The 15,030-nt window shown below is 40.6% G+C and overlaps 1 protein-coding gene across 7 annotated transcripts in view; it reads left to right on the top strand.

Annotated features, from left to right (window-relative positions):
- The window catches only part of stat3 (signal transducer and activator of transcription 3 (acute-phase response factor)), a 109,008-nt gene that overhangs the window by 22,958 nt on the left and 71,020 nt on the right, over positions 1–15,030 (top strand). For 3 of the 7 annotated variants that reach the window (XM_028819813.2, XM_028819809.2, XM_051918835.1), the window contains exon 1: positions 13,103–13,122. The exons of 1 other annotated variant lie outside the window; for it this stretch is intronic. In XM_028819813.2, the coding sequence (XP_028675646.1) occupies positions 13,119–13,122 (4 nt within the window). In that variant the 5' untranslated portion in view covers positions 13,103–13,118. Of the gene's footprint in view, positions 1–13,102; positions 13,123–15,030 lie in introns of those variants that run through there. 3 more of the 7 variants (XM_028819814.2, XM_028819812.2, XM_028819811.2) reach the window with 1 other exon arrangement.

Below are 15,030 nucleotides of genomic sequence, written 5' to 3'. Positions count from 1 at the left end.
GCGCGCGTCTCACAGTGCTGCATCGAAACAGGCACGGGTTCAAAACGAAACACCTCCCGTCTCAGACATACAGAAACGGCAGCGAAAGGACAAAATAAATAAACGCAGACGTCTACACCGCGCATCTGGAATGCCGGAAAACAAGCAGGCAAGGCTCCAAAAAGAGAAAGCTCAACTGACCGACATACAAAAACGGGCAAGGCTCAATACAAACAATGCACGCCGTAAACTACAACGGGCTTCTCACACAGCAGAGGCAAATCGATTACAGCTCCAAAACAACACGTCCCAAATACTGGACATACAACGACGCGCCTCTCAAACGGCACAAGCAAAACATACACGTCACGGACATCAACGACAGACACCTGCTAAACGCTTGCGCCAGTTAGCTGACAACGCGTTCAATAATGAGTCCACTATTCAGGAAAATTCATTGGGATTAATAAATGTCATTTGCAATCATTATCATTCACTTAACTTCCCTGAAGAAACAACTTGCAATACAAGTAATGAATTTACACATTGTTGTCAAAAGGGTCAAATTAGACTGCCTCCTTTACATTCATATCCTGAATATCTACAACACCTTCTAACTAACGATGTACCTGAAAGTAAAAACTTTATGAACTGCATTAGATCCTACAAATCGGTTTCCACTATGAACATGAACAGTGGCACTGCACGTGACATCCGTCTTGCAAAACTGTTAATTATTGATAAATGTACAATGACATCCAGTCACTTACTCAACACCATTCATAAACTTCTACAAACGTTGATGAATAATAATATTCCCTTTGGAGGAAAGGTACTTTTATTAGGAGGAGATTTTAGACAGTGCTTAGCTATTGTTCCACATGCCATGCACTCAGCTATTGTTCAGTGCACCTTAAAATACGCAGACAATTGACATTGCTTTCAAAAGATACAGTTAGTACAAAACATGCGATGTCCAGATCCAGATCATAACAAATGGTTATTACAACTGGGAGATGGTACACTCACCAATACAGATGGACTTCACCCACATATTATTACAATTTCTCAAGCCTTTATCTGCAACGACTTAGTTACAGACAGATTTGGAACAGCAATCTCATTAGACCAAATGCCCCTTTTAACACAACGCACTATATTATGTCCAAAAAATATTAATGTGGAAAACATAAATACCTAAGTCATTGCATTACTTCCTGGAGAGACACAACTCTTTCTAAGCTCTGACAAAGTCACTCTGATCACGACAATGAGCATCTTCATTGACCTTACAAGTTCTGTCCTGGACTTACCTTTTATACTTAAACGGCGTGTACAAAGAAATTTTCCAATAAACCTTTACACTGTGCCACACACTTTATTGTTTGCTTTCTATATGCATCATCTACACCTTCACACTATTCTATATCTCATTCATACATCACGCTCTTTGTCATTTCACAACACCAGGGGTTGGCGAGCGAAGCGAGCAGGGGGCAGAGCCCCCTAGTATATAAAGAGGTCAGCACCGATAGCGAGCATCACAATGGATGAATTCTCTGCTCTTGACATGACTCTCTGAGGTGGCTCGCTGTCCTTTTACCGCACTAGTTGGAAAAAGTACATGCGACTGAAAATACCATTTTTGGAATTATGTCTGTGTGTGTTTGTAAACACAATAACTTGAGTACACTTTTACTTTGGTCAACCAAATTTTGCATACACATATTAGGTACAAAATGTAGATTTCTATCAACTTTTGAGCTATTTCTGCTAACCGTAACTTTTTTTATTCATTCAGCTGCAGAGTCCAATTTATTAAAAACACTGGGGGGCTGTGGATGAAAGGCAGAAAACAAAAACTAGGTCTGTGTTTTTTTTAAAAGAAAACATAGAAGTATGGACAGAGCCTTAGTTTTAAAGACATAATCACAGATGGGCCCATTTCACTGTAATGTCAGTTCACTTTATTCAGATGTGAAATTCAATATTTATGTGGTTAATTTTTTTTTTTAATTAAGCCAATTAGAGACTGTGTCTCTAAAGTTTATTGCTTTTTGCTAAGTGGTTTTATTACATTACAGTGAGTGTTGGGATAATTTATATGAACATTACTTTGTTTTTCTGTGCACCTTGATTACATCCTTAATTTGTCCTGGGTGTGATGTTAAAACTGCATCCAGCCCTGCAAGTGGTCCTCCAACTTGGCATGGAAATCATGGGGATTGGTGGCAGGATTGGCAGTCCAGCCACCTAAAAGAAACTTCACACAGCTGTGAGACGACAAAAAGGACTCCTCCTTCCTATATGGTTGCGAGACATGGCCGCTATCCAGTGACCAGAGATGAAGACTGGACTCCTTTGGTGTCTCTTCAGAGAGTCCTTGTGTACCACTGGTTTGACTTTATGTTACTCACGGAGTCCCGAATGAGGCACATGACCTGCATTGTGAGGAAGCGTCAGTTACGGCACTATGGCCATGTGGCATGATTCCCGGAGGGTGATCCGGCTCACAGGACCCTCATTGAGTGGCTGAACCAGAGCAAGGTGACTCCCACGTAACTGGCTGCGGCAGATAGAGGGTCATTTCCCAGAGGGTGGGACTGGACCGCGTATCTGCCTGGGGTGGTTTCCAACCGGGATCCTGAGCTGTTTCGTCGTGTGGTGGGTGCGGCAACGCACTGTATGAGTGCCTGCTCCCCAACTTGACTCAATTACAGTAAGTTGTTACTCTACGGCACACCGTGCTGTTGTGACCTTTCATGCTTTGCTACATGCATGCAAGGCTGAGCAAAACTAAATTAAGAGTTCACAATGAAGGTGCATATTACTGAATGCAACAAAGCAGAACGACCAGAGACACAATCTTATTTTTTCTAAAATTATAAATGAAAATGCAGGAAATCCAAGAGTTTTTATTTTCTGCTATCATTCATCTTCTAAACCCAACTCACCCATCGGATTGCCTCCTGAATACTTCAAGCGAAACTTGTGAAGCTATTACAGCATTCTTCAATCACAAAATAAACGATAGGAGATGTGATATAACACATCCCTCAAAGGCCTATACCGTTGACCCTTATCGAGCTCACTATAGGATCTCAATTTCTTCACTAAAATAGTTTACCTGTACTTCATCGAGTGTTCACTCAATTCAAACCTTCCACTCGTACCCTTGACCAGTCCCAACATGCTTTGTTAAAAGACGTTTCTGATGTACTCGCGGTTAGTGTGCTTGATACAGTGATATCCTCATTAGATATTCAGATTCTCTAAAGACAGCAGTAGTTGAACCCCTGCTCAAGAAAAATGATCCTGATGCCTCTGTCTTCAGCAACTTTTGACTCATTTCTAACCTGCCTTTTATACTTTCTTGTATCCGTAAAGTAAAGGGAAAGTATTGGAATCGTCCAAAAATTCAATTTTGATGAATCTCGAAGTTTTACACCTCCCTGACTTCCTCGTATACAAAGTATAAGAAGAGTATTATAATTGTCCAAAGATTGGATGTCGAGATTTTGATGAATCTCGATGTTGTCTAAAACATCGAGATTCCTCAAAATGTCGACATCGAACTTTTGGACAATTACAATACTTTTCACTGAGTCCAAAAATACCATTTCTGAAATTATGTGTGTGTGTGCGTACACAATAACTTGAGTACAATTTCACGTAGGTCAACCAAATGTTGCATACAAGTACAGTAATCCCTCCTCCATCGCGGGGGTTACATTCCAGAACCCCCCACGAACAGTGAAAATCCGCGAAGTAGAAACCATATGTTCATATGGTTCTTTTTATATATTTTAAGCCCTTATAAACTCTCCCACACTATTATAAACATTTCCCGCACAATTATACAGCATAAACCCTTTGTATTCTCTTAGATATTAGGTAAGATTCGTTGAAAGTATGTATGTAAACACAGTTTATATACAGTAAAACCTAAATATTATTTTAAAGATATCGAGCGTCTCCGATATCACATATGTTACAGCCATTACGACAGACAGGCCACCAGCAATAAATACGTACAATGCAAGAAAAATTGTATACAGTAAAGTGTGTTCAGTGACACTAAACTATGTACATGTAAAAAGTACTGTACGTAGATAATTAATTATGGTTACTCACCAACAATGACACGACGACTTGTCCGATAACGATGAGTTTAATTTTACTGCACTACAAAGGATAGCGTTACAACTCTTCTAAAGGAGCCTGTTCAGGCGACTGTTTAGCACCGCTGTTGTTCTTCTTCCAGCACTCTTCAATCCAAATCCCTAAAGCAGATTCCATCCAGACTACCGCCTTATCACGTCCACTTGCAACTCGTTTTGCGCCCTGGTTAAAGGACACTGCGGCTGTAGATCTTATATGCTTTTCCTCCTTTTTAAATAAAAAGAATCGTGGACTCATTGATGCCGTAATGGTGTCCTGCAGCAGTGTAGCTGTACCCTTCCTTCAACATATCCAAAACCTTTACCTTTTCTGCAATCATTTGCATCTTCTGTTGGCGCTTGGACACGGCCCCTGAAGCAGTAGCAGTAGCAGGAGCACGTTAATGCTGAATGAGTGAGATGAGACTTCCTGGTTAATGCAGCGCTCCGTCGCTGAGCCAATCAGCACACAGGAACTTAACTGTGTGCTTTGATTAGGTAGCTTCTCAGTCATCCGCCAATAGTGTCCCTTGTATGAAATCAACTGGGCAAACCAACTGAGGAAGCATGTACCAGAAGTAAAAAGACCCATTGTCCGCAGAAACCCGCGAAGCAGCGAAAAATCCGCGTTATATATTTAAATATGCTTACATATAAAATCTGCGATAGAGTGAAGCTGCGAAAGTTGAAGCGTGATATAGCGAGGGATTACTGTATTAGGTACAAGACGTAAATTTCTATCAACTGTTGCACTCTTTCCGCTAACCAGAAGTGGTACTTTATCTTTTATTCATTTTATTCATGCAGCTGCAGAGTCTGATTAATTTAACTTTACTTTTATAATAATTGTTCAGTATATTATTAATTTGATTTGATTTGTTGTTGATTGTTCTTTAGTGTACATAATGTAGTGATTATTGCTTTAATAGTGATAAAAGAGCTTTATTCAGTAAATATACAGAATTATTATTATTATGATTGGCCACTACAGGGAACAGCTATTGATATAGCGAGTTGTTCCTACTGTGAGTGATGTGCAGCGCTCTCCTGACAATGGCACCTGTGATGAGTTTTTGGTAGCTGATCATTTCCTGACCAAGACAGATATGTTTATAGATGTCTGTATGTTGTATAATCTTAATAAGTGTTTATGTTAATATAGTGCCTTTCTCACTTCCCAAAGCGCTTTACTCATAGCGAGTTGGGAGCTACGTCAGCCACCACCAATGTGCAGCACCCACCTTGATGATGCAATGGCAGCCATTTTTGTGCCGGTAAGCTCACCATACATTAGCTGTTAGTTGGTGAAGGAGATAGCAAATTAGAGACTGGAGATGATTAGGGGGCTAGAATGACCAGGCAGTGGTGGGCAATTTAGCCTGGACATCAGGATTCAACCTACTCTTTATGAACGATGCAGCGAGATCTTTAATGACCACCGAGAGTCAAGTCCTCGGTTTTACGTCTCATTCAAAGGAGAGAGCCACTTTTTTTGCAGTACAGTGTCTCCATCTGCACTGGGGGTACATTGGGTTCTGCATTCAGACCACAGGGTAAGCACCCCCCTGCTGGCCTCACCAGCACCTCTTTGCGCTGTCTTAGAGAAAGGTTACTCGTGCAGCCATGTTTTTCAGGACCTGCTTTTGGACTTCGTGGTCTGTTCTGATCGCCACCGTTTCTTGTGTTCTTTGTGTGAATTTGGTACACACACAGCTTCTTGGGTATGGGGGGCCCTCCTGGACCAGAAATGGAGAGGTTTGCTCAGAAGCTTGGGTGTTGCTGCCAATATGACATTTTTTAGAGGGGTGAGCTTTTGTATTTTCTCAGAAAATGTGCTGCAGCCCAGATTTTTCACTTGCAAGCGGATGTTTAATTTTAATTTTTGTGACCTCGTCAGACTCTGCCATGTTCTTATTTAAGTTCTGACTAGCTGAATCTAGCTGTTGGGTTTCAACATTCCCAGATTCTCTTTGGTATTTCATGTGTCCCTCTTCTTGTGTGTGTGTGTGTGTGTGCTTGGCCATGACTTTCTTCCACTTTAACAGTACAGTGAGCCCCCGCCTATCGCAGAAGTTACGTTCCAGACTCATCAGCGATAGGTGAAAATCCGTGATATAGAAAGACCATATAAGTTAACATTTTTTTATAGTTTTAGCCTTAGAATACCCCTCCCACATGCTGTAAACACATGTAAACTTGTAATGGCAAGCGATGTCCGCATAACGCTTTCCTTCCCGAAGCATATCCAGGAGTTTTACCTTCTCCTGAATGGTCAAGGTCTTCCTCTGGCACTTAGGCTCACTACTACCAGAAGGCTCAGAAGATGCAGGCCGCTTGGGAGCCATCATAGGGCTTAAACCAAACGAAAACACAATAATCGGACCACAAGCAAGGTATGTGATACGCAGAGAACTGAGATGCGTCCGACATCCTCGTTCTTGTGAGATTACACCACGTTAGCAGCAGCCAATCAGAGCCCAAGAGAATGAAAATCCCACTCCGATTGGTTGAGTCTCCTCTTTCAGCCAATAACAGGCCTTGTAAGAAATCATCTGGGTACTGTAACGTGAAACTCTTTGTCTACCGTAGTGTACAATGTACGTATATTTAATGATTTACTGTACTGTATTGCTTAAATGTTCATTATTTTACGAGGGCAATCCAAAAAGTAAGGTCTCCAAAGCAGTGGGGACGTAGAGAAACTGTTCGTACGTTTGTTTGCCACACTGTTGTGATTGGTGCTTCCTCCACTCCCAAACAAGCATGTGCGTCTTCGCTGGGATACTCAATCTTGGCTTGGCAGCCATTGAAAATGGAGCTCCCGTTGAACGCTACCGCCAAGTGCAAAGTTCGCGCAGGAGACTGTCAATTTCCGACGAGACAGTCGCGAAGGTTGAGGAAAACATGCGTAAAGATCGGCGGTTGGAACTTCATCACCCACCCACCCTATAGTCCGGACTTGGCACCCAGTGACTACCACCTGTTCCCTAAGTGGAAAGAACATTTGTCCGGAAAGTGATTCTGCTCCGACGAAGGGGTGAAAGATGAGGTTCAACGCTTCCTGAAGGACATGGCGGCGAGCTGGTATGACATGGGCATTCTAAAACTACCACAACGTCTACAAAAATGCATCGACCAAAATGGCGATTATGTAGAAAAACAAATAAGTCTTTAACCTTTAAAATGATGTAAATATTATAGAAAATAAACGGTTGTTTGTATTTCTAAAAAAATATTAGACCTTACTTTTGGGATTGCCCTTGTACAGTAATCCCTCGCTATATCGCGCTTCGCCTTTCGCGGCTTCACTCCATCGCGGATTTTATATGTAAGCATATTTAAATATATATCGCGGATTTATCGCTGCTTCGCGGATTTCTGAGGACAATGGGTCTTTTAATTTCTGGTACATGCTTCCTCAGTTGGTTTGCCCAGTTGATTTCATACAAGGGACGCTATTGGCAGATGGCCGAGAAGCTACCCAACTTACTTTTCTTTCTCTCTCTCTTGCGCTGAGTATCTGTGATCCTGATGTAGGGGGTGTGAGCAGGGGGGCTGTTCGCACACCTAGACGATACGGACACTCCTCTAAAAATGCTGAAAGATTATCTTCACGTTGCTACCTTCTGTGTGCAGCTTTTAAGTATGCTGCACGGTGCTTCGCATACTCAAAAGCTCAAAGGGCACGTATTGATTTTTTTATCTCTCTCTCTCTCTCTCTCTCTCTCTCTCTCTCTCTCTCTCTCTTCCTGCTCCTGACGAGGGGGTGTGAGCTGCCGCCTTCAACAGCTTTGTGCCGCGGTGCTTCGCATACTTACAAGCCAAACAGCCCTATTGATTTGTTTGCTAGAGATTGTTTTCTCTATCTATGTGACATTCTGTGCTCCTGACACGCACTCCTTTGAAGAGGAAGATATGTTTGCATTCTTTTAATTGTGAGACTGAACTGTCATCTCTGTCTTGTCATGGAGCACAGTTTAAACTTTTGAAAAAGAGACAAATGTTTGTTTGCAGTGTTTGAATAACGTTCCTGTCTCTCTACAACCTCCTGTGTTTCTGCGCAAATCTGTGACCCAAGCATGACAATATAAAAATAACCATATAAACATATGGTTTCTACTTCGCGGATTTTCTTATTTCGCGGGTGGCTCTGGAACGCAACCCCCGCGATGGAGGAGGGATTACTGTATATACATATTGACTTTTTACTGCATTTTTGTCAATATTTACAGTTGTGTTATAGTTATTATAAATTATAATACGTATTGTTCCAACGAACTCTTGTCTAGCACGCGTAGTGACAAATGAAACGAGTATGGTTTGTTATGAATTGGCTGCAAAGTACACTTCAGGTAGGATGTACTTATTGAATTTTTACTCTATTTTTATTTATATACAGTACAGGTATATACAGTATATATGTTATAATTACAGTAATACATTGTTGTTATTAATAGTTTAGTAAAATTCAAAAACCCATAAAAAAACCACAGCTTTCCGCGATAGAAAATTAGATATGTTCCACAGAAAAATCCGCGATATAGTGGGGGTGCGATAACTGTGCCACGATATAGCGGGGGATCACTGTACTCAGTGGCTAAGGTCATTTTTTTTCTCAATCCATTAGCCAGTGTTGTTAGAAAGCCTCGTCTGTAGTTTGACTTGCAAGGCTCCGGGGACCATTAGTCGCTCCCTGTCAGCAGTCCCTTGTGTAGCAGAGCAAACAGTCTTTCAGTGATTGGAGCCAAGTAACATGGTGGTTGGGAGTGGAGCATCACAAACAAATTACAGATTTACACTCTCCACTGCCATGATTAGCAAGCAGATCTGTCAGACTTGAGGAAATTAAGTGTAAGGGCATTTAAGACTGAAGCCATGAAGCATTTCTTTACACAGCAGCCATACCATCTGCATTTCAGAACAGGATAGCCACCTGAAACTCAGCATGTTCAGGCCTGGTCAGGACTTGGATGAGAGACCACCTAGTAAAAGCTGGGTTTGCTGCTGGAAGAAGGTGTTGGCAAAGCCAGCGGGGGGCGCTCACCCTGTGGTCTGAATGTGGATCTCATAGCAGTGACGGGGACACTGTGCTGTAAGAAATGGTGCCGTCTTTTGGATTAGATGACAACTGAGATCCTGACTCTCTGTGCTCATTAAAAATTCCTGGGCATCCTTCATAAAGAGGGCTTATCCCAATGTCCTGCCACAGCCTTGTCATTCTGTCCCCCCTAATCATCCCCAGTCTGTCTCTCTCACTACCACTACTGGTGCAAAAATGGCTGCTGTCGCATCATTCAGGTGGGTGCTTCACATTAATGGTAGTTGAATTGGCTCCCCACTCACTATGAAAAAGCGCTTTGAGTAGCGAGACAAACACTATATAAATATTAAGAATTATTATTATTAGAGAGTTGTGGGAATGTGGAACAAATTACCAGGACATGAAGATGAAGCAGAAACCCTGGCAGCCTTTAAGAAAGATCTAGATGAGACATTGGAACATCTTAGCTACTAGCTAAACAAACAAGTGGTCTCCTCTCGTTTCTCAGATTCCTTATGTTCTTACCTCGAAACTTCATTACATACATTAAATAATTGGCACGGTAAGATGTGAGCCTAATGTCAGCAGGAAACCTCTGACTGAGAAATGGAAAATGGGAGGACAAAGCAATTACTAAAAGAACAATTTAAGTATTTCCTTATGCCTATCCCTTTAGTTAGAAGTGTGACGGCTCACCTTGGGCAGTTTCAAAATGAAATAAATGTTTACTTGTGCAGTGTGTTTTCATATAACATACATTACAGGAGTGATAATGTTACTTGTTTGGTTAGTTTAACATATTTGAATATTCCAATTAAAAATAAGTAAATCTTCAAATATATTCAAACTTAGGTTAATGATTCTGGGTTAACGATACTGTATGTACTCTTAGGTTAATGATACTGTATGTGTTTTTTTTTATATATATATATATATATATATATATATATATATATATATATATATATATATATACACACTAGTCATTTAGCCCGTTACAATAACGGCCGCTAGAACAGTAGTGCATAAACATTAGTAGGAACAGTCTAGGGACTTTGACCTCATTCTTTTTGTTGGTCGTATTTTTCTTACTTTCAGCCTTTCTTTTGTTGATGTGTTCTTGCTGAGCTGACCGTTCTTCGTGGGCTGCTGCCGTGTATTGTGTGTCTTTAATTTTCTGTGACAGTAATACTGTCTTGTACGGCTCTATTCAATAAGGGCGCGCACAAAAAGGCGAGCTTCAAAAGGGCGACCTCAATCGTAGATAATTTAGTTCAAATGGCTCTGGAATATGTGAAGAGCAACAAAGGTGCAGATCTTTATTTACACGCGCCCATCTGAGGTCGCCCTTTTGAGGCTCGCCTTTTTGTGCGCGCCCTTATTGAAGGATACCGTCTTGTACGTCCGCTGGCTTGTACGTCCGTAATATACCTTTAATTTTGTCTGGCGGTAATACAGGCGTGCGCGTCGGTAATATGCCTTTAATCTCCTCTGACAGTAATACTGGCTTGTATGTGGCTGTAATATGCGTCACTGTATTGTGTACCTTTAATTTCCTCTCGCAGTAATACTGGTTTGTATTTCCGTAAAGTGCCTCTAACTTTCTCTGACAGTAATATCGCGCATCGCACTGTGCTCCACGCATGCGCACTTCATCAGAACACACCCACACACGGACACCTGGACGCACATAGGGATTTTATATATATAGATAAATACAGTATATACTTTACTAGCTTCCCCTGTGGCTTCGCCTGCGTAGTTGTGAAGCAGGACAAACTTTAAAAATCAATAAAAAATAATATAATTTGTACTGAGTAGAATTTATATTGATAGCTTTTGCATCCGAGGGCCTCTTGATATACAATATTTTTGGTTTTGCTATCAGGAGCGAGAACGTAGTTGTGATCTCTTTGCCAAAAGTGTAAATAGTTGGCAAGGTATCTCTGGCCATGCGGAAGGTAGGTACGCTCCAACGTCAATTCGTTGGCACTGTATCTGATTATGTTTAGCTCTGATGGGAGAGCGTCCCCCGCTGGGAAGAAGAGCACATGGTCGTGATATCTCTGCCTATCAGCAGCTACCCTCTAAAATACACGTAGCTCTGATCTCTCTCTCTCTCTCTCTCTCTCTCTCTCTCTCTCTCTCTCTCTCTCAAAAACGTCAAACGTTACTCTTTAACAATCTCTAGGTCAGCGTTTCTCAACTTTTAAGTATTTGCGACCCGAGTTTTCATAACAGTTTTAATCGCACCCCCCCCCCCCAAGTTTTTTTTGAAAGGAGCCCACTAATACCAATTTGTTCTTTTTTTAATTAATGATATATCATAGATGCATATTTTATTATACCTACTTAACTTTTATCGACATTTATCTAACTCAATATTTATTTTTCTAGTATCAGAATGTAGTTTAAGTTACAGTAATTTGTTTTGGTTTCAATAGATGTATTTTTCCTATTTTCGATTCTTGTTTTCTTTTTTTCACATCTTCGCGCCCCCCTTTTTGTTACTTCGCGCCCCCCTAGGGGGGCCTGCCCCACAGATTGAGAACCGCTGCTCTAGATGATAACGTCTACCATCACAAACAGGTATCGCTAGCTAAGTGGAGGCAAGGCACACTCCAACACTTGGTGAGGAGTAAAGCAACTCGAACAGAGGCTGGTGCATGCGTAAGTGAGGTGGGCCACATCCGGCTCTCCACTCCAAAGGTCCTGCCTCCCCCTCCCCTCGGCCCGCAGCCTCTCTCTCGGATTCACGCAAATAAATCAGTGCTACAACCGAACTGTAATACTTAGCGCAATGAGAGATAAGCAGACAGACAGACATTGGATTTATATACTATATATATATATATATATATATATATATATAATATAATGAGCACATCTGTGATTATGTCTGTAAAACTAAGGCTCTATCCACACTTCTACATTTTCATTTAAAAAAGACCGACCTTGCTTTTTTGTTTTTCGCTTTTTGGTCCTCTGTGTTTTTAACCTCCAGTAATGGAAGCCTTTTTGAAAAAAGGCCCCTCGGAAAATACAGACTCGGCATTGCAGTTTGTTTGAGGGAAAACGCAGACTCTAATCGCGCTCTGATTTGTTTGTACTTATCCCGTGGTTGGTACCTGATTGAGTCCTGCTTATTACTGTATGTCACCCTCTTGATTGGTCACCCTTCGTGGAAGAAAACTGTATTCCATTATGCTGGACATAAAGGAGTTGCTTTCCATGATGCTTGTGTTTCTTACTTGTACGCATCTAAATTGCGTTTCGTGCACTTCGGTGCTTCCTACGCACCCCCGAGGTAAGTCCTTTACGGGTTGCTGCAGTTGGCCGGCGGTGTTGCTAGCCCTTTGAGGATTTTTCCACCAATGTGTGCATTCCCTATGTAGGTGAACAACACCATTTATTTGTAGATACAAAGAATGGAGCTCAAAGTGCTTTACAAGGTGTCAGTGAGAAAGTTACAAGAAAAGAAAAAGATAAATAAGATTAGGAAAGAATAATAATGAATAACAAAGAAAAAATAAATCTAAATATCTACGTCATGTGTTTTCAGTTGTTTTAGTGTGAACTAGTGACACACATCAAAATGCTATTATGAACACAGAACGTTTGATTGAAAATAATAATAAATTTTATTTATATAGCACCTTTCCCATGCTTAAAGCACTTCACAGAGTTTAAGAAAGAACAGCAGGGTATACAGTATATCGCAGTTATTTAATGAAAAAGTAGTCATGTGAATGTAGCCCAGGTATAGCAGTGAAAGCTGTTACCTTTTTCTTAACTAAATTGCTCATTTCATGGCCTGTTGTTTTACTGAAGTATTTTTCAGCGAGACCCATCATACAGAGGGGGTTCAATAGATGGATGACGTCTTTGAATGAGGATTTTCTACTGTGTGAACGGGGAGCCTACACTGAATCAAAGAAATGGGTGAGAGCATTGGCGCGAGCCTTCCGTCTGACACTCTCTCTTTTATATTTTGCCAATTTTGCTACTGAAGACTGTCAGAAACCTGCGTGGCGGTCCAGTTAAAGACAGCAGTATTTAGTAGCACCATAGTGGGCAAGAGATGTAGTCCTTGGATATACTAGACAACCTTTCTTCAATATTTTTATTTATGGGTGCTGTTGGTTTCTTTTTACTTTCTCATATACGAAGTATAGGGAAAGTACTGTAATCATCCAAAAATTTGATGTCGAGAGTTTGATGAATCTCGATGTTTTAGACCTCCCTGAGTCCGAAAATACCGTTTTTGGAATTCTGTCTGTGTGTGTGTGTGTAAACACGGTAACTTGAATACGCTTTCACGTTGGTCAACTAAATTTTGCATACAAGTATTAGGTACAAAACATAGATTTCTTTCAATTTTTGGGCTATTTCTGCTAATAGGAAGTGGTTCTTTACTTGAACATATACTCAAGTTTTGTTTTGTTTTTTTTTTAAATTCATGCAGCTACAGAGTCTGATTTATTCAACTTCTTTTATAATAATTCAATGTATTATTAATTTGATTTGTTGTTGATGGTTCTTTAATGTGCATAATATAAAAATCATTTCTTGCAGTTTACTCCTCAAATATCCATCCCCATATCTGAGTATACGAGAAAGTCGAGGGGAGACCAATCCCGATTTTTTTTTGTTTGTTTTTAGTACACAACATTATGCATTGCTGCCATTTGCTTTTGACTGTGTAACACCACATCATGCTTTGCGGTCTTCATAGAAATCTTTTTTGGTTTTTGTTTTGTTTTGTTCTGTGTGTGAGGTTGTTTTTCCAGAAATCCATTCAGAATTAAATCTTTTTTTTTTTTTTTTTTTAATGTGTGTGTGAAATTGTTTCAAAGGTCACTGGTTGCATCCTGAAAATATGAAGCTTAAATTTTGATTATCTCCATATATGGCAAAACATGTTGATATGAAAACAAAATATATAATTATTAGGGTTAGGCCCATATTGTATGTTATCTAACAAATACTCTTCCTTTATTCTGTAGAAGTTTCTAGAAATACATCAACTCTGGGGCACATTTTTTTTTTTTTTTGCAACATCTGGGTAGTCACAGCAGGCTGGAGGTTCTGTATGTTGTATCTAAAGTGAAACTGGACATTCCTAGCAATGACAGAAGGTACATTTGTTTGGGCTTTAAAATTGGCCTTCCCTGATTGGTTGACTCTGGCATGAAGGAATCTTAAGCAAAAAAAATGGGGAGAATCCTGAAGAATGTAGGAGGCCTGGCAGCAGGTGAATTGTGACGTTCCTTTTGCTGTGCTGACTAAACAAACGGTCCCTGGGTGTGCGTTTGACTCCGGGGATTCTTTCATCTAAGGGCGTTAACTAGAGTTAACTAGGGGGCTCCGCCCCCTGCTCGCTTCGCTCGCCAACCCCTGGTGTTGGGAATGACAAAGAGCGTGATGTATGAATGAGATATAGAATAGTGTGACGGTGTAGATGATGCAAATAGAAATCAAACAATAAAGTGTGTGGCACAGTGTAAAGGTTTATTTGAAAATGTCTTTGTACACGCCATTTAAGTGTAAAAGGTAATTCCAGCTCAGAACTTGTAAGGTCATTTAAGATGGTTATTGTTGTGATCAGAGTCAAGTTTGTCAGAGCTTAGAAAGAGTTGTGTCTCTCCAGGAAGTAATGGAATGACTTGGGTATTTATGTTTTCCACATTAATATTTTTTGGACATAATATAGTGCGTTGTGTTAAAAGGGGCATTTGGTCTAATGAGATTGCTGTTCCAAATGTCTCTGTAACTAAGTCGTCGCAGATAGGCTTGAGGAATTGTAATAATATGTGGCTGAAGTCCATCTGTATTGGTGAGTGTACCATC

The sequence above is a fragment of the Erpetoichthys calabaricus genome, chromosome 14 (genome assembly GCF_900747795.2).
Source record: "Erpetoichthys calabaricus chromosome 14, fErpCal1.3, whole genome shotgun sequence".
NCBI lineage: Eukaryota > Metazoa > Chordata > Cladistia > Polypteriformes > Polypteridae > Erpetoichthys > Erpetoichthys calabaricus.
The sequence above is the reverse complement of the archived record's forward strand: the minus strand, read 5'-3'. Positions and strand labels throughout refer to the sequence as shown.